The sequence below is a fragment of the Oncorhynchus tshawytscha genome, linkage group LG09, assembly GCF_018296145.1.
Source record: "Oncorhynchus tshawytscha isolate Ot180627B linkage group LG09, Otsh_v2.0, whole genome shotgun sequence".
In the NCBI taxonomy this organism is placed as follows: Eukaryota; Metazoa; Chordata; class Actinopteri; order Salmoniformes; family Salmonidae; genus Oncorhynchus; species Oncorhynchus tshawytscha.
This window is the reverse complement of record NC_056437.1, coordinates 35235382-35263207: the sequence shown is the minus strand read 5'-3', so window position 1 is coordinate 35263207 and position 27826 is coordinate 35235382. Positions and strand designations below refer to the sequence as shown.

Below are 27826 nucleotides of genomic sequence, written 5' to 3'. Positions count from 1 at the left end.
AAGGTTTTAAAAAATCATATCTGTCTTGGTAAAAATGTATTTTATAACAGAAGGAAGTGAATTTATCGCGAAAGCAGGTTTTCACCCACTCCGGGCAGAAAAAACCCTATACTTTGACATTTTGAGATTTGGAACAAGCTCTCCAGAATAGTCCCAACTCACACTAACACCCACAAACTTACACACACCCACCACCTATGCTGCTGCCATACTGTTATTGTACTATTATTATTATGCATCCTGCTACCAGTCACTTTCTTCTAATCCCTACCTACATGTACATATCTACCTCAAATACACCAGTATCCCTGCACATTGTAAATGCGGTACTGGCACTGACCCTGTAAATAGCTTCCTCTTTTAGTTATACTATTTTGATGTTGAATACTGCACTGTTGAGTAGGGCTTGCAAGTTAAGCATTTCACTGTATTTGTGCAAATAAAACTTATTGCTAACACAACAGGCAAGCAGAAACTGCAGAGCAAAGCCAACAGTCGGAAGTCCAAGTCGCCCAACCCAGGTCAGGCATACGCAGCAGCAGCCCAGGCAGCAGGAGGGGAGCGGCCCTCGTCAGTCTCCTCCGTCCACTCAGAGGGAGACTACCACCAGCAGGCCACGGGCTGGGCCTGGGAGGACCGGCCCTCGTCCACAGGTAAGACAAGACACATTTAAACTCTGGGTCTCTGTCTATTTGTCTGTGAACACAATACCACATTATTAACAGCCACACGGGAATTCAGAAATCAGGATTTTCTAAATAAGAAAAATCCCTCTAAAGACTATCCTGTCTCGCATCTCTCTCCAGGCTCTATGCAGTTCCCCTATAACCCCCTGACCATGCGCATGCTGAGCAGCACGCCCCCCACCTCCATGGCCTCCCCCTCCATGCAGGCCCAGCAGCCCCCACCAGGAGGCCCTCTGGGTTCCCAGCAGCAGCGTGTGTGGGAGCGGGAGCCCCTACTGTCGGAGCAGTATGAGACCTTGTCAGACAGCGATGACTGAGCCCTGCCACTAGAGCCCTACCTGCCCCTCATCCCACCCCAGAGGAAGGGCAGGCCTCTCAGTACAGGCCTGCCTGCCCACCCCCTCCCCCCAACACTCACTGGTGCTGAATGAGTGTGGGGAGAACAGTGGGTGTGGGGGTGTCCCTTTTGGTTCAACAGCGCCCTCTGACTGCCAGCAGTAAGAAAGGCAGCGAGTGACTGACAGGCTTTAATCTTCAGGATAGACTGACTCCCTTTATGTTCAGAAGCTTTGGCAGACAGCCTGTCAGGACAGAGGAAGCCTGGTTGGAGGATATGATGAAAGATAAAGAACTTGTAATGTATAAATATGAAAAAACAACACAAAATACACATTTCTTTGGGGGGAAATTGTTTGATTTTTGGAAAGATGCTTTTGTCTATAAGAAAAATCATTGTATGTAAATAGAGTAACTTTCTGCCGTTTTTTTTCTTCACTTGATTATTCTTATTTTAATGTTGATTTTAAATGGATCCACTTTGTTTTTGAATGAATCGGGGAGGACCAGGGTTTAATCTTGAATATCAGTCTGTCCCTCCCTGTCCATCTCTTACCCCCCAACACAGTGAAGCTGAGAGACAGAGGCCCCCTATCCACCTGCCCACCAAGCACCACCAAAGCCTGAACATTGTTGACATATGTGAATGAAACAAACACACACATTAACATTTTAATTGTGCGTTTGTAATTTGATGCCTGTCTTTGCAACACTGTGGAGAAAGATGATGCATGGATGTAACAATATTTCTGCTGATCTAGAACTTAAAGAAAGCTTTTGTCAGTCACCGCACCATTGAGAAAAACAAAACCAATATCTTTGGAACAAGTTGAGAACACTGGTGTAGGAGCAAGCAGAAAGGTGAAAGAAGACTAATAAGCTTGATGTTGTTCCTTCTCCGCGTGACTACTTTACTTCTGGGCCCCCATGTTGATCTGAACTCTGTCAATGAGCCAATTGTGTTTGGATTAAGCTGACCACAAACAAGGTGGGTGTACTGTATGGCACACAGTCTGACCCGTAGCTGTCTCTCTAGGGGTTTCCAACCAGTGCAGAATGTTCTACTTACAGTACTCTGCAACCCACGTTGTCATGGTAACTAAAGTACGTCAGGAACCTTCGCCCAAGATTCGCCCATGCCTTGTGGCTGGAGAAAAAGAAGGCAGCTTTAAGATCATTTTCTCAGAGAAATATTTTGGTGTTTTTTGTTTATTTGTTTTGATTCCGTAGTCCCTCTTTTTTTTTTTATATACTGTCCTGACAGTAAACTGATCTGTGTGATTTGTCTTTTATGTTTTTAGACAAAAAAAAATACAAAACTAACCAAACATAAAGAATGGTCTGCACCATTGTTGCACTTTTTGCTTTGTAACCTTTGACAACAAAAGCATACTACCTGTTGTATAACTTATTCAAGCTCCTGCAGAGGATTGTACTGAGATGTGCTTTGACTTTGCCCATAATTAATGGAAACCTGGATGTTTATGACCGAGTTCCTGTCTTTTGTAGCTGGTACATGGTTTTGTAGTGTGACACATGCAATTGTTTCACTTTTGTGTATGGTACAGTCAAGTTGTTAAGGAAGAGTTGCTTTTTTGCAGTCATGGTGACTATTCAAGTCCATTGCCTCTTAATCTATTCTCTATGAATATCCAAGATAAATCAACCGTTTTGTCAAAAGACTAGGTCAACATTAATAATGACAGTAATGTTCCATTGCAAGACCCTTTTTCGGATATGTGAAAGCACACCATGTTTTTTGGTTCTCTCAGCTTCTGCTTCGCTTAAATAATCCCAAACTGCTCTAAACCTGATATTTCCTTGTTTTTTTCCGTTTCATTTTGCTTTTGAATTGTTTAAAGTCCTAAAGCTGATGTTCAGATTTTTATTTTCAACATCAATTTTATTCATCCTATTTTTGATGGGATGTCAAGTGTTTACAACGGCAATGAGAAAAAGGTTACGAAACTTGAATCTTAAAAGATACATCGAAATGAAGCCGGAAAAGACTAAGTGCAACTTTTCAGCTGTGTCTTTGTCCAAAATTGCACCTTATTCCCTATATAGTGCACTTCTTTTGACCAGAGCCGGTGCACTATATATGGAATAGGTTGCCATTTCGGAGGCACCAAATCTGTCAAACATCGTGGTAACTTTTTTTATCTGTTTAAAAATTTGAGACTTGAAAACCCGTGTATCCCATGATGTTGAAATGCAATGTTTGTATCGCACAATGTCTCTTAGTAGTCTATTACAAGAGTTCAGACCAATCAATAAAGTGGATCAGTTCTCCACCTCTGAAATGGGGATCTTTTGTTTCTTTCTCGGATTGGTCATTGGCTTACAGGTTCTGAGACCTCTATCATGAAGTCTAGGTCAAGAGGCTAATAGCTTCATCAATACAATGCAATGCTCATCTATAATGACTCATAGTATAGTTAAATGACCACAACCAAAAACAATCAACTTTGTTTTATTTGGTATGCCGAAAGAACGCTCAACGGAACAGCCTTTCCACATTCCGGCTGAAGACCAACAGACTGTAAATCAGGCCAAATGTGTAGCATTCTTTTGGCTGGAACGTGGGATCTCTGGAATGCGGTACACCTGAAAGACAAGACAACCTTTTTTTTTTTAGAGGGTCTGACACACGGGTGTGTCTTGGTGGTGGAAAGGACACACCCAAGAAACACCCATAAAAAACCACACCTCCAAGACAACTTGTTTGTTTCAATCATGGCTTCTAGCATATCTTTTGAGGAGCCGGACAAACAAGGCTAAATCAGTAAGTTAAACCCTACTTTCGACCAGATGTCTGGCCCCTCCGTTGTCCTCAACATTCTGCATCAGCCAAAAGATGGAGCAAGTTTCTTTGGGTCAGGTAGGACTTCAGTACTGAATTGGTGAGAAGTAAGGTATTCTTCTGTTGTCATGACTTCAAGGCTAACAGTTAAAGATGACAAGTAGCAAGCCCTTTCATAGTTATATAGCCTGCTCATTCCAAGAACAGAGATGTCCTAAATTTAAGAGATTGTTGTGTCTTTGGTGGTGGTGAGGTAGCGCTGGTCACTACACCAGCGTTGAGAAATTGGGGTACGTTTATGCAGAGATGGATATTAGTCTGTCCCATATTTGTAGTTTGGTTTGGCCAGTTGAGACTGCAATGTATAGACTGTTTACTTCACTGTCTAGTCTTGTGTCTACATATGACTTGACATGGAACAAGAGCACACACATCTTGGCCTGCACCTCTCTAACTTGGAAAAGAGGAAATATATCGCTTAAAGCAGTCTGTTGAATGTTCTCTGCGGATAACACCAGGTTTCCAATAATTATTTTCAATAACTTACCCTGTATTTTCTCCACACGGTCTAGATTTTTGGGTTGAAAGGGGACCTGTAGGGTTTGAAATCAGATCCAGGATCATGCAGATCTTTGTAACCTATGAGAAGAGAATAAATTTGACTTTTGTCAATTATTATTTTCTATGACTTTTGTCTATCCACAAACTGTTGTGGACAAATATATTGGCACCCTTGCACTTTTCTTAATAATTAAATAATTCCCTATTTCTTCTAAAATAAGTTGAAATTGAAAAAACGGTTGTCTCCAAACCTCATTGGATTTTTCAACATTGCAGAACCAATTTTATTTTTGTAAACTTAAGTTTACAAAAATGAACACCCTGGAGCTAAACACAGCAAAAAAAGAAACGTCCCTTTTTCAGGACGCTGTCTTTCAAAAATCATTTGTAAAAATCCAAATAACTTCACAGATCTTCATTGTAATGGTTTAAACACTGTTCTCCATGCTTGTTCAATGAACCATAAACAATTAATGAGCATGCACCTGTGGAAAGGTCGTTAAGACACTAGGAAATTAAGGTCACAGTTATGAAACCTTAGGACACAAAAGAGGCCTTTCTACTGACTGAAAAACACAAAAAGAAAGATGCCCAGGGTCCCTGCTCATCTGCGTGAAAGTGCTTTAGGCATGCTGCAAGGAGGCATGAGAACTGCAGATGTGGCCAGGGAAATGTCCGTACTGTGAGACGCCTAAGACAGCACTACAGGGAGACCGGACGGACAGCTGATCAGCCTCACAGTGGCAAACCACGTGTAACAACACCTGCACAGGACCGGTACATCTGAACATCACACCTGCGGGACAGGTACAGGATGGAAACAACAACTGCTCGAGTTACACCAGGAATGCACAATTCCTCCATCATGGCTCAGACTGTCTGCAATAGGCTGAGAGAGGCTGGACTGAGGGCTTGTAGGCCTGTTGTAAGGCAGGTTCTCACCAGACATCACCGACAACAACGTCACCTATGGGCACAAACCCACCGTCGCTGGACCAGACAGGACTGGCAAAAAGTGCTCTTCACTGACGAGTCGCGGTTTTGTCTCACCAGGGGTGATGGTCGGATTCGCGTTTATCGTCGAAGGAATGAGCGTTACACCGAAGCCTGTAATCTGGAGCGGGATCGATTTGGAGGTGGAGGGTCACAGCATCATCGGACTGAGCTTGTTGTCATTGCAGGCATCGCTGTGCATTACAGGGAAGACATCCTCCTCTCTCATGTGGTACCCTTCCTGCAGGCTCATCCTGACATGACCCTCCAGCATGACAATGCCACCAGCCATACTGCTCGTTCTGTGCTTGATTTCCTGCAAGACAGGAATGTCAGTGTTCTGCCATGGCCAGCGAAGAGCCCGGATCTCAATCCCATTGAGCACGTCTGGGACCTGTTGGATTGGAGGGTGAGGGATAGGGCCATTCCCCCCAGAAATGTCCAGGAACATGCAGGTGCCTTGGTGGAAGAGTGGGGTAACATCTCACAGCAAGAACTGGCAAATCTGGTACAGACCATGAGGAGGAGATGCACTGCAGTATTTAATGCAGCTGGTGGCCACACCAGATACTGACTGTTACTTTTGACCGCCCCTTTGTTCAGGGACACATTATTCAATTTCTGTTAGTCACATGTCTGTGGAACTTGTTCAATTTATGTCTGTTGAATCTTGTTATGTTCATACAAATATTTACACATGTTCAACTTCTTATGGCTGAGATCCCGCTAATGGGATCGATACAACAACAGCCAGTGAAAGTGCAGGGCGCCAAATTCAAAACAACAGAAATCCCATAATTAAAATGATTCAAACATTGAAGTATTTCACACCATTTTAAAGATACACTTCTTGTTAATTCCACCACAGTGTCCGATGATTTCAAATAGGCTTTACTGCGAAAGCACCACAAATGATTATGTTAGGTCAGAGCCAAGTCAGAGAAAAACACAGCCATTTTTCCAGCCAAAGATCAGAAATAGGAAATAGGGATAGAATTCATCACTAACCTTTGAGGATCTTCATCAGATGACACTCATAGGACTTCATGTTACACAATACATGTATGTTTTGTTCGATAAAGTTAATATAAAAAAATCTCAGTATACATTGGCGCATTATGTTCAGTAGTTCCAAAAACATCTGGTGATTTTGCAGAGAGCAACATCAATTTACAGAAATTCTCATAATAAATGTTGATGAAAATACAAGTGTTATGCATGGAACTTTAGATACACTTCTCCTTAATGCAACCGCTGTGTCAGATTTCAAAAAGCTTTATGGAAAAAGCAAACCATGCAATAATCTGAGTACGGCGCTCAGAGACCAAACAAGCCAAAAAGATATCCGCCATATTGTGCAGTCAACAGAAGTCAGAAATAACATTATAAATATTCACTTACCTTTGATGATCATCAGAATGCACTCCCAGGAATCCCAGTTCCACAATAAATGTTTGTTTGTTTGATAATGTCCCATCATTTATGTCCAAATTGCTACTTTTGTTAGCGCGTTTTGTAAACAAATCCAAAACTCACGAAGCGCGTTCACTAGTTGCAGACGAAAAGTCCAAAAGTTCCGTTACAGTCCGTAGAAACATGTCAAACGATGTATAGAATCAATCTTTAGGATGTTTTTAACATAAATCTTCAATAATGTTCCAACCTGAGAATTCCTTTTGTCTTCAGAAAAGCAATGGAACACGAGTTAACTCTCACATGAACGAGCGTCACGAGCTTGTGGCAATCTGCCAGACCACTGACTCAAAGAGCCCTTATGAGCCCCTCCTTTACAGTAGAAGCCTCAAACAAGTTTCTAAAGACTGTTGACATCTAGTGGAAGCCTTAGGAAGTGCAACATGACCAATATCTCACTGTATCTTCAATAGGGAATGAGTTGAAAAATGACCAACCTCAGATTTCCCATTCCTGGTTGGATTTTTTCTCAGATTTTTGCCCCCCATATGTGTTCTGTTATACTCACAGACATCATTGAAACAGTTTTAGAAACTTCTGAGTGTTTTCTATCCCAATGTACTAATAATATGCATATATTAGCAACTGGGACTGAGTAACAGACAGTTTACTCTGGGCACCTTATTCATCCAAGCTACTCAATACTGCCCCCAGCCATAAAGTTAAGTCTGCTGAAAATAAACTCAGTTGACATTTATTTTTTGCTGAGTTTAGTACTTGGTTGTACAGCCTTTGGCCAAGATAACTGCCAAGAAATGCTTCTTGAAGTTGTAGCCATCAATGAGCTTTCTACTGGCAATTTGGCCCAGTCTTCAACAGCAATGCTCTAATTCTTTAATGTTAGAAATGCCCTTCACCAACTGCTGTTTTCAGCTCTTGTCATTTCTTGATTATAATGTTTTTATTTTATTTGTGTACATGTTTGACATTTATCTGCATTGTTAGGACCATAAGCTTTTCGCTGCACCCGCTATAACATCTGCTAAACTGTGTATGCGACCAATAAACTTGAATTTGATTTAGGTTATGGATGTGATAAAGATCTGGCCCAGATTCACAAAACACTTCTTACGCAAAAACTTAGGAAGCTTCTTAATTAAGAAACATATGAAGTTCATAAGATCGTTTGTAATTGCAGTTCCTCAACAATATAAGATTGAATGATTTTCTTGCAAAGATTTTAGGGTTCGACAATCGTTTTAGCTAGCTATCTAGCTAGCAATGGCAATCATGTTAGCATATGTTCTAAAACAAGTTCTTGGGTTTGTGAGTGAATTAAACTTGTTCAGTTGCTTGCATGAGCTTTTTTCTCACTACCCTTAGTTTAAGACAAGAGTTTAGCTATCATGGAATTAAGAACATTTCCAATAACTTTATTTTCAAGAATCTAATTTCTTCTTAACTTTTTGCTTAAGGAGAAACAAGATACAGACCAAGAACATTTCCAATAACCTTTTTGAGGACTAGCAACTTTGCTTAAATTTCTTCTTAAATCTTTAGTTAATGAAAAAATGGCAGTTAAGAAGAAATTTCTTCTTAAGAAAGTTTTGTGAATCTGGGCCCTGGACTCTTCTCTGGCCACTCCAGAACATAATTTCTTCTTGAACCATTCCAGGGTGCTTTTGATCTGTTTGCGGTTGAATGTCCTGATTGAACACCCACAACCTTCAACAGAGAGACAGTTTTTGGACACTTGGTTGAACATTGCACTGCAAAACAGTTGGATAATCTGCTGATTGGGCTCTTTGCTGGGCCTTCCAGCAGGACAATGATGCCAAAAAGCACCCATGGATGGTTCAAGAAGAGATGCTGGACTGTTCTGGAGTGGCCAGCTAAGAGTCCAGATCTGAATCAAATCCAAAACCTATAGCGAAATATGAAAACAGCAGTCGGTGGAGGGCACCTGTCAAAGACGGAAGAATTAGAACATTTTGCTGCTGAAAAGTGGGCCAAATTGCCAGTAGAAAGGTGCAGCAAGCTCATTGATGGTTACAAGAAGCATTTGTCTGCAGTTATCTTGGCCAAAGGGTTTGCAACCAAGTACTCGCTCTGGGCTGCCAATAATTGTATCTTTATTTTCTCAATTTAAAGTGTAAACAAAAGTTTACAAAACTAAAATTGGTTTTGCAATGTTGTAGTGCTCCAGGTCTCCCTGTCAAAATAAGCAACAGAAGACTTAGAAAGCATATCAACTCCTGTAGAAATGGCACTATGATTATTGTGAGTAACTTAATTTATGTTCCTTTAACTCTGCCTTCAAGGGAGTTTATACAAACTGTCATATCCTACCATTCTGATAGATTGGAAAATGTTAGAAAACGTGGTTATAACATTAATAATTTGGTTGTTATTGCATTAGTTACCTCGAGGCAGATGCTCGAGGGGCAGAGTGGCCCACACTCATTGAATATGGCGCTCATAAATGTTAGAGCAATCTCAAGTAAAACCTTTCTCGTGAATGATCTCATTACTGAGCGCAAAGTTGATTGCATGTTTCTCACTAAAACATGGCTGTCATCAGACTGTAGTGCCGCTCTTTTTGAAGCCACCCCCCGGACTACAGATTTTCCTACTCTATTCAGAAAAGGGAATAAGCATGGGGGGACAGTGTCTATTTTTACTAATGCTCTCAGCTGTAAGGACATTTCGTATGGCAACTTTGGGTCTTTTGAGCATCATGCTATACTGTTTAAATGTCATCCACCAGTGCTGGCCATAACCCTGTAAAGGCCACCAAAGCACTGACCCACTTTCTTTACTGATTTATCTGAACTATTGTCTATTGTCCTTGAGAACTATGATAAAATCATTGTGTTGGGCGATTTTAATATTCACGTTGACAAAGAGACGGACTCCAAGGCCATTGAATTGATGAATATTTTGAGCTCTATGGACTTTATCCAACATGTTACTCGGCCCACCCATAACCACATCCATTGTCTAGACCTAGTTATTAAAGGGTCTTTCTATTGACATATCGTCTATTGTTGATGTTGCTTTATCTGATCACCACTGTGTATTTTTATTACCTTGTTGCCCATAGCACAGGGTAATACTGAATGCATTATTAAGAAATGCTATCTCACCTCTGAAGTTGCTACAGGTTTTATTGAGTGTATGAACAATATTCCGCCACATATTCTACCTTCCTGTGATGATTTAGTTGATAACTTTAATAGCAAATTAAGGGCAACCGTTGTTGCCATAGCTCCAGTAAAGTTGAAAAAGGCCACATCCAAATGGAGAGCATGTTATATGAGTGAGGAAACTAATCATTTAAAGAGAAATAGCAGAAAGGCAGACCTGATGAGAAGTTTGATATGGGCCCTAGCCTAACACGTAAAGGCACTATGGATTTATGTTCCCTGGTTCACACAGACATGCTCGGGAAAGTGATATCACAACGTATGCCTTCTACCTGCCTTCTTGATCCTATCCCCACCGCCTTCTTCAAAACAGTTTTTAATTGCATATCTGAAGAAGTGCTAGCTATTGTTAATCACTCCCTGTTCACAGGCACTTTCCCCAATGCACTAAAAACTGCTATGGTGAAACCCCTTCTGAAGTAATCTAGATTCTTCAGCACTTAGCAATTTTCACGGCAATCTCCAACCTTCCATTCTTAAGCAAAATTCTGGAGGAACTGGTTTTCAAACTGCTCAATTTTTTTAAAAGTGCCAACAGCACAGAGACAGCCTTAGTTAAAGTGTAAATGATCTTAAAGCCAACACAGATGCCAAACAGCTCTCTGTCCTTGTACTCTTAGATTTAAATGCTGCATTCGACACTGTTGACCATGATGTCCTCCTGGACAGACTGGAGAGGCGGGTTTAGGACGTATATAACCGGTCAAGAGTTTTTTTGTTACCCTTGGGGAACATACAGTGGGGCAAAAAAGTATTTAGTCAGCCACCAATTGTGCAAGTTCTCCCACTTAAAAAGATGAGAGAGGCCTGTCATTTTCATCATAGGTACACTTAAACTATGACAGACAAAATGAGAGACAAAATCCAGAAAATCACATTGTAGGATTTTTAATGAATTTATTTGCAAATGATGGTGGAAAATAAGTATTTGGTCACCTACAAACAAGCAAGATTTCTGGCTCTCATAGACCTGTAACTTCTTCTTTAAGAGGCTCCTCTGTCCTCCACTCGTTACCTGTATTAATGGCACCTGTTTGAACTTGTTATCAGTATAAAAGACACCTGTCCACAACCTCAAACAGTCACACTCAAAACTCTGGCCAAGACCAAAGAGCTGTCAAAGAACACCAGAAACAAAATTGTAGACCTGCACCAGGCTGGGAAGACTGAATCTGCAATAGGTAAGCAGCTTTGTTTGAAGAAATCAACTGTGGGAGCAATTATTAGGAAATGGAAGACATACAAGACCACTGATAATCTCCCTCGATCTGGGGCTCCACGCAAGATCTCACCCCGTGGGGTCAAAATGATCACAAGAACGGTGAGCAAAAATCCCAGAACTACACGGGGGGACCTAGTGAATGACCTGCAGAGAGCTGGGACCAAAGTAACAAAGCCTACCATCAGTAACACACTACGCCGCCAGGGACTCAAATCCTGCAGTGCCAGACGTGTCCCCCTGCTAAAGCCAGTACATGTCCAGGCCCGTCTGAAGTTTTCTAGAGAGCATTTGGATGATCCAGAAGAAGATTGGGAGAATGTCATATGGTCAGATGAAACCAAAATATAACTTTTTGGTAAAAACTCAACTCGTCGTGTTTGGAGGACAAAGAATGCTGAGTTGCATCCAAAGAACACCATGCCTACTGTGAAGCATGGGGGTGGAAACATCATGCTTTGGGGCTGTTTTTCTGCAAAGGGACCAGGACGACTGATCCGTGTAAAGGAAAGAATGAATGGGGCCATGTATCGTGAGATTTTGAGTGAAAACCTCCTTCCATCAGCAAGGTCATTGAAGATGAAACGTGGCTGGGTCTTTCAGCATGACAATGATCCCAAACACACCGCCCGGGCAACGAAGGAGTGGCTTCGTAAGAAGCATTTCAAGGTCCTGGAGTGGCCTAGCCAGTCTCAAGATCTCAACCCCATAGAAAATCTTTGGAGGGAGTTGAAAGTCCGTGTTGCCCAGCAACAGCCCCAAAACATCACTGCTCTAGAGGAGATCTGCATGGAGGAATGGGCCAAAATACCAGCAACAGTGTGTGAAAACCTCGTGAAGACTTACAGAAAACGTTTGACCTCTGTCATTGCCAACAAAGGGTATGTAACAAAGTACCAAGATAAAATTTTGTTATTGACCAAATACTTATTTCCACCATAATTTGCAAATAAATTCATTAAAAATCCTACAATGTGATTTTCTGGATTTTTTTCTCTTATTTTGTCTGTCATAGTTGAAGTGTACCTATGATGAAAATTACAGGCCTCTCTCATCTTTTTAAGTGGGAGAACATGCACAATTGGTGGCTGACTAAATAATTTTTTGCCCCACTGTACATACCACATGTGACATTCCACAAGGCTCAATTTTGGGTCCGGGACTGTTCAATTTATATATGTTACCCCTTGGCAGCGTTATCAGAAACCACAACATTGATTTTCACTGCTACGCAGACAATACACAACTTTACATTTCTGTGTCACCAGAGTATTTTTAGCTCCATGGATCAATTATTAGACTGTATTAGTAATTTAAATACTTGGATGGCTCACAACTTCTTTCAGTTAAATCAAGACAAGACAGAGGTAATTATTGTTGGAGCCAAAGCACAGAGACGATCTAGTCGCACATTTGAATTCTTGGGCAATAAAGACATAACACGAGGTTAAAAACCTAGGTGTTATTTTAGATTCTGAACTAAACTTCGAATCACACATTAGGAGTGTGACCAAAATAGCTTTAAAGCTTTTTTTTTGCCCCACTGTTTCTCACTCAGGCTGATACAGAGAGACTCATCCATGCTTTTATTACCAGCAGGCTTGGCTACAGTAATGCCCTCCTGTCTGGTCTACCCAAGAAAGCCATTGTTCAACTGCAAAACTTACAGAATGCTGCAGCATGGTTACTGACCAGACGAAGAGCACGCATTACACCAGTTTTAATGTCTCTGCACTGGCTGTTTTTGAGTTTTTAAGAATACATTTTAAGATTCTTCTATTCTTTTAAATCAATCCACGATTGTGCAGCCCAATACATGTCAGACATGCTTTTAAGTGATGTACCCAGTAGGTCCCTCAGGTCCTCTGGCACTGGCCTTTTATCTATCCCAAAGCCTAGGACCAAGAGGCATGGAGAGGCAGCCTTTAGTTATTATGCCCCCAGCATCTGGAATAGCCTGCCAGAGAATCTGAGGGGGGCTTGAATCAATGGACATATTTAAAAGAGATCTTAAAACACATTTTGAACTTTGCTTTTCCTTAGGGTGCATTTTAGTTGTTCAGTTTGTGTCATTCTTTTGTTTTTTTACATTATGTTTGTTGTGTAGTAAATATTTTATTTTGATTGTTTATACATTTTTTTGCTGTACAGCACATTGCGTTGCATTCCATGTCTGAAATGTGCTGTATAAATAACGCTTAATTTGATAAATCCAATATCAAGGTGTGGTGACCATGTTTTTATGTATTAATTTATTTAAGAAGAAATGGGAAATTATTTAAGAAAAGTGCAAGGGTGCAAATATATTTGACCTAACTGTGGATGATTAGACTACCTTGTGATACTCACTGATTGACTTTGACACCTTCAGTAACTTCACTGGTGTGGAGTTATCAGCATCAGCAGTATGACGTCTATGAAGGTCCTTGACAATTACTATGTCATTGTATCAGTCTGCTTGTTTGCATAATGAAATATCTGGTGTTCAATGGCGAGGGTACATAAAGATGGCGGCCCCCATACTTACCAAAATGACTTGTTTGCTAAGTTCACCATATTGTACATTGCTCTCCGTTACTGTTTTTTTTGTATCGGCATCAGCACAGTATACATGATCCAAATTCTAGCTCCAAGACGGCGGCAATTTGAAAAAACAAATTGGCGCATTGAACCATTCTTCTTCTTCTGTGGATTTTATATGGTGGTTGGCAACCAACTTTAAGGTGCATTACCGCCACAGTCTAAATACTAAATCTAAACCCAATAATCTCAGCTCCCTAAGGAAACTAAGTACACAATGAAATACTACATCCCCTGAAGATTTCCCCAGCAGTTCACTTAATCCTGGCTATGAAGGATTATTCACTTCATTCAACCCCATTACTCCTCAAATCGAATAACAATCGCTCCCTTTCCCTCACATATTTCTGGCACTGTAATAGAATCAAAGTTTATTTGTCACGTGCGCCGAATACAACAGGTATATAGTGATATACCTTATAGTGAAATGCTTACTTACAGGCTCTAACCAATAGTGCGAAGAAAAAAAAGTATGTGTGTGTGTGTAGGTAAGTAAAGAAATAAAACAACAGTAAAAAGACATTTGAAAATAAGAGTAGCATGGCTATATACAGACACCTGTTAGTCAGGCTGATTGATGTAGTATGTACATGTGGGTATGGTTAAAGTGACTATGCATATATGATGAACAGAGAGTAGCAGTGGTGTAAAAAGAGGGGTTGGCGGGTGGTGGGACACAATGCAGATAGCCCGGTTAGCCAATGTGCGGGAGCACTGGTTGGTCGGCCCAATTGAGGTAGTATGTACATGAATGTATAGTTACAGTGACTATGCATATATGATGAACAGAGAGTAGCAGCAGTGTAAAAGAGGGGTTGGGGGGGGGGCACACAATGCAAATAGTCCGGGTAACCATTTGGCTACCTGTTCAGGAGTCTTATGGCTTGGGGGTAAAAACTGTTGAGAAGCCTTTTTGTCCTAGACTTGGCACTCCGGTACCGCTTGCCATGCGGTAGTAGAGAGAACAGTCTATGATTGGGGTGGCTGGGGTCTTTGACAATTTTCAGGGCCTTCCTCTGACACTGCCTGGTGTAGAGGTCCTGGATGGCAGGCAGCTTTACCCCAGTGATGTACTGGGCCATACGCACTACCCTCTGTAGAGGTCCTGGATGGCAGGCAGCTTAACCCCAGTGATGTACTGGGCCGTACGCACTACCCTCTGAAGTGCCTTGCGGTCGGAGGCCGAGCAATTGCCGTACCAGGCAGTGATGCAACCGGTCAGGATGCTCTCGATGTTGCAGCTGTAGAACCTTTTGAGGATCTCAGGACCCATGCCAAATCTTTTTAGTTTCTTGAGGGGAAATAGGCTTTGTCGTGCCCTCTTCACGGTTGTCTTGGTGTGTTTGGACCATTCTAGTTTGTTGTTGATGTGGACTGTCTCCATCTCCTCCTGACAATGATCACACCTCCCAGTCGGATGTTTCCTCACCAATTTTAATGTACTATTGAACCTTGTGTGTCCCAGTCTCAGCCTTGTGACTACACTTTCCTCCCTTCTCTCTCGGCCTGAGGACCTTCCTGCACCCACCTTTTCCTGGATCTTATACAGGTGTCTTGTCTTTCTCTCCCTGTTCCACAACTCTTGCCACTTATTTTGAACACCTGTTCTTATTAACCCATTGACTTCTGCTTTACTGATTGACAATTCCATCTCAACATTAGGATGTTTAATAGCCTGCTTGGCGATCACATCCACCTCCTCATTCCCCTTTACTCTCACATGAGCTGGTACTCAGAGGAACATGACAAAGACCCCTATCTGTTTCACCCTATGCAAGCACTGCAAAACCTCATACAATACATCCTGTCTGCTCTGAGACCAAATGTAACCAAATGTATACTCATCAGTGGTGCACATGAGTCAGAGCAGATGACTACTCTGTCTGGCCTCACCTCCTCCACCCACTTGCAGTCAGTAGTATGGCCAAGAACTCCATTGAACCATGCGCCGTAGTTTAGGAACAGTGCTAAAAATTATGTCATATCTGAATTCCTCAAATTGAATGCATCTTCGCTATTCATAAAATGTAATTGGAGGAACTGAATGCAAGTACCCAGCTAGGATTGCTAAACTGAAGTCTACACACATATTTCATCTCACATTAAACATTCTACCACTTTTGCATAGGACTCAAATTCATCCCAGTAATTTTATGTGATAAATACAACCTAAACATGCAACAAGAAATATGAATAAAGCAGCTAGAGAAAAACCTTTGCCTGATAAACCATCAGGTGATAGATATCACCATTAGCCATCTGAAAAATAGCAGTTCAGATATTTAATCATATGAGCTTTGTCTTTTACCAACCTTGTCACAACTCAACTGACTGGCTCAAATGCATTAAGAAGGATAGAATTCAACAAATTAACCGTTTAACAAGGAACGCCTGTTAATTGAAATGCATTCCAGGTGAGTACCTCATGAAGCTGGTTGAGAAAATATCAAGAGTGTGCAAAGCTGTCATCAAGGCAAAGGGTGGCTACTTTGAATAATCTAAAATATATTTTGATTTGTTTAACACTTTTTTTGTTATTTCATAGTTTTAACGTCTTCACTATTATTCTACAATGCAGAAAATAGTACAAATAAAGAAAAACCCTTGAATGAGTAGGCATGTCCAAACTTTTGATTGGTACTGTACATGGCACTGTACATTTTAACTGACTCTAATGGTTGTCTGGTGGTTGGTCCCATTTATGCTGGGAATTTCTGAATATCCACATGAAAGTATTATTAAACAGACTTCAAAACGCTGGTAGTGCATTCAGATTTTATATCACCCATTTCTTGAACGGAACGAACCTGGGAGGAACCTACAGTGTAGCTGAATTTGTCGAATACAAACTCTCGTTTTAGTTACAGAACGTTTTGTACCTGTTGTATTCGGCGCATGTGACAAATAAAAATGGATTTAAGTAGGACATTCCAGTCACATTTTTTACTAATATCGAATGTTTTCTATTGAAATTTGGCGCCATCTACAAGGTTAAAAATAGACGTTGCAGTCAAACACTTGAATACAGTAGTTGCAAGTTAAAATAACTTACCCTCCCTCCCATCCTGATGGTGGCGCCAATACATAGCTTACTTCCCCCCCGAAGAACACAACAAAAACCAGTTGGAAAAATACCCGGGAGTTTTAGCTAACTAGCTATCTTATTATTTAAAAATGTCCCTCTAGTAGATCAATAACTAATGAGGTAAACAACTCAGTACTTTGACCAACCTATGTCGACTGGTTGACCTCTGATCAATTTTGTATCTCGTGCGCTTTGCCCATAAACGTTTTCTGGTATATTTGCTGTAGCTAATTTTTGAGATGCCTTCATTTTTACCTACGGTGGCCGAACAACTCTTCAAAGACATACAGAAGACATACCAAGAGAAAACTAAAAGTGAGTTACAGTTTTCCTTGAACAGAATCTCATCTGTCAAGTCTCAAATAAAATAAAATTTTATTTGTCACATACACATGGTTAGCAGATGTTAATGCGAGTGTAGCGAAATGCTTGTGCTTCTAGTTCCGACAATGCAGTAATAACCAACAAGTAATCTAACTAACAATTCCAAAACTACTGTCTTATACACACAAGTGTAAGGGGATAAAGAATATGTACATAAAGATATATGAATGAGTGATGGTACAGAACGGCATAGGCAAGATACAGTAGATGGTATAGAGTACAGTATATACATATGAGATGAGTATGTAAACAAAGTGGCATAGTTAAAGTGGCTAGTGATACATGTATTACATAAAGATGCAGTAGATGATATAGAGTACAGTATATACGTATACATATGAGCCGAATAATGTAGGGTATGTAAACATTATATTAGGTAGCATTGTTTAAAGTGGCTAGTGATATATTTTACATTTAACATCAATTCCCATTATTAAAGTGGCTGGAGTTGAGTCAGTGTGTTGGCAGCAGCCACTCAATGTTAGTGGTGGCTGTTTAACAGTCTGATGACCTTGAGATAGAAGCTGTTTTTCAGTCTCTCGGTCCCAGCTTTGATGCACCTGTACTGACCTCGCCTTCTGGATGATAGCGGGGTGAACAGGCAGTGGCTCGGGTGGTTGTTGTCCTTGATGATCTTTATGGCCTTCCTGTAACATCGGGTGGTGTAGGTGTCCTGGAGGGCAGGTAGTTTGCCCCCGGTGATGCGTTGTGCAGACCTCACTACCCTCTGGAGAGCCTTACGGTTGTGGGCGGAGCAGTTGCCATACCAGGCGGTGATACGGCCTGCTCCACCAGGATGCTCTCGATTGTGCATCTGTAGAAGTTTGTGAGTGCTTTTGGTGACAAGCCGAATTTCTTCAGCCTCCTGAGGTTGAAGAGGCGCTGCTGCGCCTTCTTCACGATGCTGTCTGTGTGGGTGGACCAATTCAGTTTGTCTGTGATGTGTATGCCGAGGAACTTAAAAATAGCTACCCTCTCCACTACTGTTCCATCGATGTGGATAGGGGGGTGTTCCCTCTGCTGTTTCCTGAAGTCCACAATCATCTCCTTAGTTTAGTTGATGTTGAGTGTGAGGTTATTTTCCTGACACCACACTCCGAGGGCTCTCACCTCCTCCCTGTAGGCCGTCTCGTCGTTGTTGGTAATCAAGCCTACCACTGTTGTGTCGTCCGCAAACTTGATGATTGAGTTGGAGGCGTGCGTGGCCACGCAGTCATGGGTGAACAGGGAGTACAGGAGAGGGCTCAGAACGCACGCTTGTGTTGAGGATCAGCGGGGAGGAGATGTTGTTGCCTACCCTCACCACCTGGGGGCGGGCCCGTCAGGAAGTCCAGTACCCAGTTGCACAGGGCGGGGTCGAGACCCAGGGTCTCGAGCTTGATGACGAGCTTGGAGGGTACTATGGTGTTAAATGCCGAGCTGTAGTCGATGAACAGCATTCTCACATAGGTATTCCTCTTGTCCAGATGGGTTAGGGCAGTGTGCAGTGTGGTTGGGCATGCCAGCCAGAAGATGGCACTGTTGTTCTGGCTTTGTCTTATGGTCATTGTCAGATGGACCATTGAGACTCCTATGATTTTAAGTAAAATAAAATTGTATTGGTCGCTCACACATATTTTGCAGATGTTTTTGTAGGTGCAGCGAAATGCGTATGTTTCTAGCTCCAACAGTACAGTAATACTAAACAATACACACACACGTCCCCAAAAATAGAAATAAAAAAATATCATAAACGTTCTGAGCAAATAATGTAAGAAATAACACACACAAATACTGCAAAGCTGTCTTGGAGCTCGAAACAGAGCGACCATAGCTGTGTTCGAATACTCATGCTAACCATAATATTTGTGACGTACATTGAGTATGTAGTATGCTTATTAGTCATAGTATGGATTTTAGGTAGGATGCAAAAAGTTGATGTCAAATCGAATCGTTGTTAGCAGATGTTATTGTGAGTGTAGCGAAATGCTTATGCATCTAGTTCCCGAAAGTGCAGCAATATCTAACAAGTAATCTAACGATTCCACAACAACTACCTAATATACAGAAATCTAAGTAAAGGGATGGAATAACAATATGTACATATGAATATATGGATGAGCAATGACCCGAGCAGCATAGGCAAGATGCAATAGATGGTATTAAATACAGTATATACATATGGGATGAGTAATGCAAGGTATGTAAACATAATTTATTAAAGTGGCATTAATAAAGTGACAAGAAATCCATTTGTTAGAGTGGCCAATGATTTCAAGTCTGTATGTAGGCAGCAGCCTCTCTGTGTTAGTGATGGCTGTTTAACCGTCTGATGGCCTTGAAGTAGAAGCTGTTTTTCAGTCTCTAGGTCCCAGCTTTGATGCACCTGTACTGACCTCGCCTTCTGGATAGTAGCAGGGTGAAGAGGCAGTGGCTCAAGTGGTTGTTGTCCTTGATGATCTTTCTGGCCTTCCTGTGAAATCGTGTGCTGTAGGTGCCCTGGAGGGCAGGTAGTTTGCCCCCGGTGATGCGTTGTACAGACCACACCACACTCTGGAGAGCTCTGCGGTTGTGGGCGGTGCAGTTGCTGTACCAGGCTGTGATACAGCTCAGCAGGATGCTCTCAATTGTGTATCTGTAAAAGTTTCTGAGGGTTTTAGGTGACAAGCCAAATTTCTTCAGCCTCCTGAGGTTGAAGAGGCGCTGTTGCACCTTCTTCACCACACTGTCTGTGTGGGTGGACCATTCCAGTTTGTCTGTGATCTGTACTCAGATGAACTTAACTTTCCACCTTCTCCACTGATGTCCTGTCGATGTGGATAGGGGGGTGCTCCCTCTGCTGTTTCCTAAAGTCCACGATCATCTCCTTTTGTTTTGTTGAGTAAGAGCTTGTTTTCCTGACACCACACGCCGAGTGCCCTCACCTCCTCCCTAAGGCTGTCTCGTCGTTGTTGGTAATCAAGCCAACTACTGTTGTGCCGTATGCAAACTTGATGATCGAGTTGGAGGCGTGCATGGCCACGCAGTCATGGGTGAACAGGAAGTACAGGAGCGGGCTGAGAACACACCCTTGTGGGGCCCCAGTGTTGAGGACCAGCGAAGTGGAGATGTTGTTTCCTACCTTCACCACCTGGGGGCGGCCTGTCAGGAAGTCCAGGACTCAATTGCACAGGGCGGTGTTGAGACCCAGGGCCTCAAGCTTAATGATGAGCTTGGAGGGTACTATGGTGTTGAATGCTGAGCTGTAGTCAATGAACAACATTCTTACATGGGATAGGGCAGTGTGATGGTGATTGCATCGTCTGTGGACCTATAGGGGCAGTATGCAAATTGCAGTGAGTCTAGGGTGACAGGTAAGGTGGAGGTGATATGATCCTTGACTAGTCTCTCAAAGCACTTCATGATGACAGAAGTGAATGCTACGGGGCGATAGTAATTTAGTTCAGTTACCTTTGCCTTCTTGAGTACAGGAACAATGTTGGTCATCTTGAAGCATGTGGTGACAGCAGACAGGGATAGTGAGAGATTGAATATGTCCGTAAACACACCAACCAGCTGGTCTGCGCATGCTCTGAGGATGCGGCTAAGGATGCCTTCTGGGCCGGCAGCCTTGCAAGGGTCGCAACATGTTTAAATGTCTTACTCGCGTCGGCCACTGAGAAAGAGAGCCCACAGTCCTTGGTAGAGGGCCGCATTGGTGGCACTATATTATGCTCAAAGCGGGCAAAGAAGGTGTTTAGTTTGTCTGGAAGCAAGACTTCGGTGTCCGTAACGTGGCTGGTTTTCTTTTTGTAGTCCGTGATTGTCTGTAGAACCTGCCACATACGTCTCGTGTCTGAGCCTTTGAATTGCGTCTCCACTTTGTCCCTATACTGACATTTCACTTGTTTGATTGCCATGAGGAGAGAAAAACGACACTGTTTGTATTCGGCCATATTCCCAGTCACCTTTCCATGGTTAAATGCGGTGGTTCGCGCTTTCAGTTTTGCACAAATGCAGCCATCTATCCACGGTTTCTGGTTAGGGTAGGTTTTAATAGTCACAGTGGGTACAACATCTCCTATGCACTTCCTTATAAACTCACTTACCAAATAAGCGTATAAATCTACATTATTCTCTGAGGCTACATGTCCCAATCTGGGTGATCAAAACAATTTTGAAACGTGGATTCCGATTGGTCAGACCAGCGTTGAATAATCCTTGTCACCGGTACATCCTGATTGAGTTTCTGCCTATAGAGGGGGAGAAGCAAAATGGAGTCGTGGTCAGATTTGCCGAAGGGAGGGCGGGGGAGGGCCTTGTATGCATCGCAGAAGTTAGAGTAGCAGTGATCCAGTGTTTTGCCAGCCTGGGTACTACAATCAGCCCAGGTACTACAAGAGTATGTTACAATTCCTGATGTCTCTCTTGAAAGCAACCCATGCCCTAATTTTGTGTACCTTGTTAACTAGAGACTAGACATTAGCGAGTAATATACTCGGAAGCTGTGGGTGGTGTGTGCGCCTCAAGTCTGACCAGAAGGCCGCTCCGTACTACATTCGCCAAAATAAGTATACAAGCAATGGACACTATTTCTGTGCTTCTATGGCTCATAATGCAATTCTTCAGAAAATGAGTGTGGCCTCACAACATTTTCAGATTTGAAAAAAATGGCAGAAAAAGTTCAACAAGAACGGATTCAAATTTGTTGCTTTACCTAATTATGACAAATGTTATGATAATAATGAGCAATGTAATGACTTTTCTAATAAGTTACATGTTATGTTGGCTGACAATTTGTTAGCTACGCTATCCTTACGAACCACATAGCATATCATTACAGCAGTATGTACCAGGTATGTTAGCTAACTACTGTAGCATTAGTTGGCCTCTAATACATTGACCTTGCCATTATTTACTTTATGCTATCTAACTAACTACACAACGTTTATTGACTTGATTATTCACTTCTCTCGTAGCTTAGCTGGGTGGTATATGTTATGGGTGTAAGATGGCACAGTGATTCCATCTGTTGGTAAATGTTCATTACTGCAACTCTTGTGTTATACCGGGGTGCTTGAGATACACGGATGTGTTGTGATGTACTGAACAAGACTGGTTACTCGCATCAATGCCTCTGTCTCGTCATTTAACATTCATACATGGTGTCAGAGTCGGATAACTAACCATGCTTTCCGCAAATTAGAGTCACCTGCTTTGGTTTACAAACAAATGCTTATTTGTGTAAAATTTCACCCGGAATTGGCCTTAGCTAGAGTGAGTTTGGTAGTTAGCTTCAGTGTTGTTAGCACCGGTTAGACATGGCAGCGAACATTCCCCCTTCCGCCGGATTGGAGCACGAACTGGGATACGTTTAGAGGTGAATGGGAGGACTATGCGCTAGCAACGGGACTTCTGGAAAAGGAAGATGAGGTAGTGGCTGCCACTTTGAGGACTATAATGGGAACTGAATGCCGACACGTATACAAACACAACCTGAACCTAACAGCAGCTCAGCAAGGTAACGCTATAGCTATTCTTGATGCTCTTGAACATTACTTTACGCCACCAAAGAACGTCATCTACGAGCGTTATGTTTTCGGTCATTGCAAACAGGAGGACGGGGAGTCCATTGACAGCTTTGTCACTAGGTTAAGGGAAAAGGCAGCTACATGTGACTATGGTGCTTTAAGAGATGAACTGATCAGAGATATGATTGTGCTTGGCATAACTGATGAGGGCACCCGCAGACGTTTGTCTTGGCAGTGGAGACATGCCGTGCAGCAGAGCTTCCTGATATACGGATAAGGTCCATGGAGCTAGAAAGGCAACATATGGACAATGTGAATGCTACATTCAGGCAGCCAGTAAAGAAATTCTCCTTTGCCACAGCTAATGCTAATACTACAGCCAACTCTGCAGTAGACAACCCCAATACATGCCGATATTGTGGCATTTCTCATGGACTAGGAAAAGAACACTGCCCAGCCTATGGAAAAATATGCAAATCCTGTGGTACAGCTAATCACTTCGCAAGGGTCTGCATGAAAAGCAAGGGAAAGGAGGGTAAAGTGCACTCTATGGAAACAAACACAGATGAAGAGAACGACAGCACAGAGGATGTATATGCTAGCGAGTGCATAGGGGCAGTGAGGGCAAAAGGACAAAAGTGGTTTGACACTCTGCTACTTAATAATAAACCACAGCAATGCCAGCTAGGTTCAGGGGCCACATGCAACGTTATGAGCCTTAAAGACAAAAGGAGGCTCGCGCCCAGAGACAAACTCACACAGAGTAGCACCAAGATGAAACTGTATTCAGGCCAGTTCATGACCTCTTTAGGCCTGTTTGTGACAGAGTGTGTTTTACGTGGCCAGAAATACACCCTTGAGTTTGAAATAGTTGAGGCTAGTCAACAGCCATTACTGTCAGGTTCTACATGCGAGCGCCTTGGACTTATTAACTTCACCATCCCAGCTGATCTTAACATTACAGACAAAGTCCAGGCTGGGCCCCTGAGCAAGGAGACACTCCTAAGCAAGTACCATGATGTCTTCAACGCACCGGTTGAGTCAGTTCCCGGGGAAGTCCACTTTGAGTTGGACGCAGCAATCCAGCCTGTCCAGTGTGCACCCCGCAATGTACCAGTGGCCATGAAAGCAGCTACGAAGGCTCAGCTTGACAAATACGAAGCAGATGGCCACATCATATCCGTCACCGAGCCTACAGACTGGATAAGTAATATGGTTATCGTCAAGAAACCAGACAAGCTACGGATATGCATTGATCCTAAATACCTCAACCTGGCTCTGCGACGTTCACATTACATTATGCCCACGTTGGAGGATGTTCTTTACAAGCTCCCAAAGGCCAGAGTCTTCACGCTCGTGGATGCCAGAGATGCCTTCCTGCAGTGCAAGCTCGACGAGCCCAGCAGCTACATGACCACCTTTTGGACACCCTGGGCAGGAAGAGGTGGTTGAAGCTTCCGTTTGGTGTCTCCGTGGCTCCAGAGGTGTATCAGCGGAAACAGCATGAGCTGTTGATGGGACTCAGTGGCGTGGAACCCATAGCAGATGACATCCTCGTAGTGGGCTGTGGGGACAATGATGAGGAGGCAGAATGTGACCATGATGCCAAGCTGCTGGCCCTGATGGTCAGATGCAGACAGGTCACGCTAAGGTTAAGCATAAAAAAGCTTCAGTTTAAAGTGCCAGAGGTCCGCTTTCATGGGCACATCTTGTCCTCCACCGGATTGAAGGCGGATCCTGAAAAAGTGAAGGCTGTTTTGGAAATGCCCCACCCCTCTGACGTGAAGGGAGTGCAGCGCTTCGTCGGATTCGTCACCTACCTGGCCAAATTCCTACCGCGGCTCTCTGAAGTGTGTGATCCACTGAGGAGGCTCATGGACAAGGACACCATCTGGTATTGGCTCCCAAAACATGACGCAGCGGTGAGGGAAATAAAACAACTGGTCACCCAGACACCTGTACTGCGATACTACAATGTTTCAAAACCTGTCACGATTCAGAGTGACTCAAGCCAGTATGGACTTGGCTGTTGCCTCATGCAGGAGGGCCAGCCTGTGGCATTCGCCTCTAGGGCACTCACCCCAACAGAGCAGAACTATGCCCAGATAGAGAAGGAGAGTCTCAGCATTGTGTTTGCATGCCAACGCTTCCACCACTACCTGTACGGGCGCGACAATATTACTGCAGAGACAGATCACAAGCCCCTTATTGCTATATTCAGCAAGCCTCTCCTGAATGCCCCAAAACGACTGCAGAGCATGCTATAAGCCAGGGCCAGAGATGTATGTGAGTGACACGCTCAGCAGGGCTACTGCATCAGACACTCACACACGCTCCATGCATGAACAACACGCAGTGTGCAGCTTACAAACAGAGCAAGTGGATGTTGAACACATCAACCAGGCTGACTACCTCAATGTTATGGACCAGCGCTTTATACAAATCAGACAGCACACAGACAGGGACGGGCAACTCCAGGCATTGAGGTCTGTGATTCTGATGGGCTGGCCCGACTGCAGGGAAGAAACTGCTTTAGCCGTCAGAGAATATTGGCCAGTCAAAGAGGAGCTCAGTGTTCAAAACGGAGTAATATTCAAGTGTCAGAGAGCCATTATTCCCCGGTCTCTGCGCCCTGAGATGTTGGCACGCGTGCACTCAAGTCACATAGGAGGTGAGGCCTGTTACAGACAACACTGTATTGGCCAGGAATGCAGAGTGAAATCAAAGACTATGTCAGTAAATGCACAATCTGCAATGAATATGCCATTGAGCAACAGAGAGAGACGATGATGTCCCACGAGCTACCGATGCGCCCCTGGCAGATAGTAAGTCTAGATCTCTTCCAGCACAGTGGCAAAGACTTTCTGCTGGTAGTCGATCATTACTCAGACTTTTGGGAGATCGACCTCCTCCCCGACCTCTCAGCAGAGACAACGATCAAACGCTGCAAGGCTCAGTTTGCCCGCTATGGCCAGCCAGATAGGGTAATTTCAGACAATGGACCCCAATTCTCCGGAGTTGAGTTCCGAAAATTTGCTGCAGGATGGGAATTCGAGCACGTGACTTCATCACCACGACACCCAAAAGCTAATGGGAAGGCGGAGTCCGCAGTAAAAATCGCAAAGATGCCTGGAAAGCAATCCTGCAGTGGCGCAATACCCTGACAGAAGGCATGGATAGCAGCCCGGCACAGCGCCTCATGACACAGTGCTTAAAAGCAGCTCTGCCAGTAGCCAGCACTCTCCTGGAGCCATGTGTGGTGACAGACGTGCTGGTGAAGCTACGTCACAGAAGACAGGTCTCCAAGTTCATCTACGACAAATCAGCAAAAGACTTACCTGAGCTCAGGGTGGGTGAAACGGTGCGAATGAAGCCACTACCAGGGGACCGGACAGGCCTCTGGAGACTCGGATCCTGTGTACAGAAAGTGGCACCACGCTCCTACTTGGTCGAAGTGAATGGATCACTGTACCGTCGTAACAGGGTTGACCTTCGGATTGCTGAGCCAGCACCTACTCAGAACCCTGATGGCCAAAGGGGTCGCATGACAAAAGACAGAACCCCAGCAAGTCACATGGGGCCTAAGGCACTGGGCGAAGAGCCAGGGGATCACAGGTCGGCCGTTCCCTCGCCCATCAATTCTCCCCTTAGACATTCAGGTGACACGCCTGTGCGGGAATCCGCAGTCCTCGCAGACAAGCCCCCTGTCTTTTCACGATGCGGGCGTCTGTCCCAGCCACCAAAAAGACTTAATCTGTAGGTTTCCCATCAGGGATTGTTGACAGAGATAAAAGTGAAGAGAATATCCAAATGTGTTGTTGTTACCTGAGAAAAAAATAAAATAAATACTAAACTGTTCATGTTGGAAATTGTTACTAGGTTTGTTTTGTTAGTGAATTGACACCTCCTGTCCTATTTTATTAAATGGAAGATGTTATGGGTGTAAGATGGCACAGTGATGCCATCTGTTGGTAAATGTTCATTACTGCAACTCTTGTGTTTTACCGGGGTGCTTGAGATACCCGGATGTGTTGTGATGTACTGAACAAGACTGGTTACTCGCATCAATGCCTCTGTCTCGTCATTTAACATTCAAACAGTATAGTCGTTCAGGTGCATTTGCAAATTTGTCTGGCTATCTAGATGAATTTCAGAGCCCTCTCGTCTGACTGTGCCAGGCAGGGCACAGAATAACCAGTGCATTTACTAACGCTCAACACCCGTTGAATGTGGCCATTGTCAGTAAAAGTCGGCTAAAAAGCATAATTAAATTGTTGCCAGCAGCACAGTTAGTCACCAACGCTCTGGATAACATGAAAACTGCCTAACCAGCTCTGCTAGGATGAGTAAAATAGTCAGAGTGAGGTGTTCTCTCATTTGTGTCTAGAAGTAGCTAGCAAGTTAGCTTAGTGCTTGAATGCCGTTGTGAGGTCAGAACGCTCGGATTAACCCTACTCCTCGACCAGAGCGTCCAGTGTGCGCTCTAAACGCTCCGAATATACAAACGGACAATCTGACAATGCCCTGAATTTACGAACGCCTAGAGCACACTCTAGCACTCCAGATTGAATTTACAAACACACCCGAAGTCTAGCTAGTAATTTGTTATGCTAACAAGCTAGCAAAGAGGTTGCATACAACAGCATCAACTTCCGGGAGAAAGGCGCAAGTATGCTCAACTGAAAGGATACTATTTGTTTACAGTATACTAAAATGAACTATATACTCATTAAGTATGTAGTATTATTAAAGTTATTATTTTTAGATAAACTATGCTAAATATGTTCACGTCACCAAATAATTTATTTAAACACACTGTTTTGCAATGAAGGTCTTCAGTAGCCTCAACAGCACTCTGTATGGTAGTGCCATGGTGTAGCCGAAGGACAGTTAGCTTCTGTCCTCCTCTGGGAACATTGACTTCAATACAAAACCTAGGAGGCTCGTGGTTCACACCCCCTTCCATAGACACAGTAATTATGACAACTTCCGGAGTACATCCTCCAACCTATCAGAGCTCTTGCAGCATGAACTGACATTGTCCACCCAATCAAAGGATCAGAGAATGAAT

The 27826-nt window shown here is 43.2% G+C and overlaps 2 protein-coding genes and 1 long non-coding RNA gene across 10 annotated transcripts in view; 2 read left to right on the top strand and 1 right to left on the bottom strand.

The window, feature by feature from the left end:
* The window catches only part of ncor1 (nuclear receptor corepressor 1), a 110833-nt gene extending 107508 nt beyond the window's left edge, over positions 1 to 3325 (top strand). For all 8 annotated transcript variants that reach the window (XM_024431758.2, XM_024431755.2, XM_024431754.2 and 5 more), the window contains 2 exons: positions 465 to 653; positions 807 to 3325. In XM_024431758.2, the coding sequence (XP_024287526.1) occupies positions 465 to 653; positions 807 to 1003 (386 nt within the window). In that variant the 3' untranslated portion in view covers positions 1004 to 3325. The remainder of the gene's footprint in view (positions 1 to 464; positions 654 to 806) is intronic.
* Positions 3326 to 3435: 110 nt separating this feature from the next.
* On the bottom strand, positions 3436 to 16937 carry LOC121847159. The gene is made up of 3 exons (XR_006084085.1): positions 16850 to 16937; positions 4373 to 4464; positions 3436 to 3629 (listed from the first exon to the last, which is right to left on the bottom strand). It is a non-coding gene; the product is annotated as an uncharacterized LOC121847159 (long non-coding RNA).
* Positions 16905 to 27826, top strand: part of zswim7 (zinc finger, SWIM-type containing 7) — a 26770-nt gene continuing 15848 nt past the window's right edge. The window contains exon 1 of the mRNA XM_024431749.2: positions 16905 to 17197. Coding sequence (XP_024287517.1) covers positions 17122 to 17197 — 76 coding nt within the window. The 5' untranslated portion in view covers positions 16905 to 17121. The remainder of the gene's footprint in view (positions 17198 to 27826) is intronic.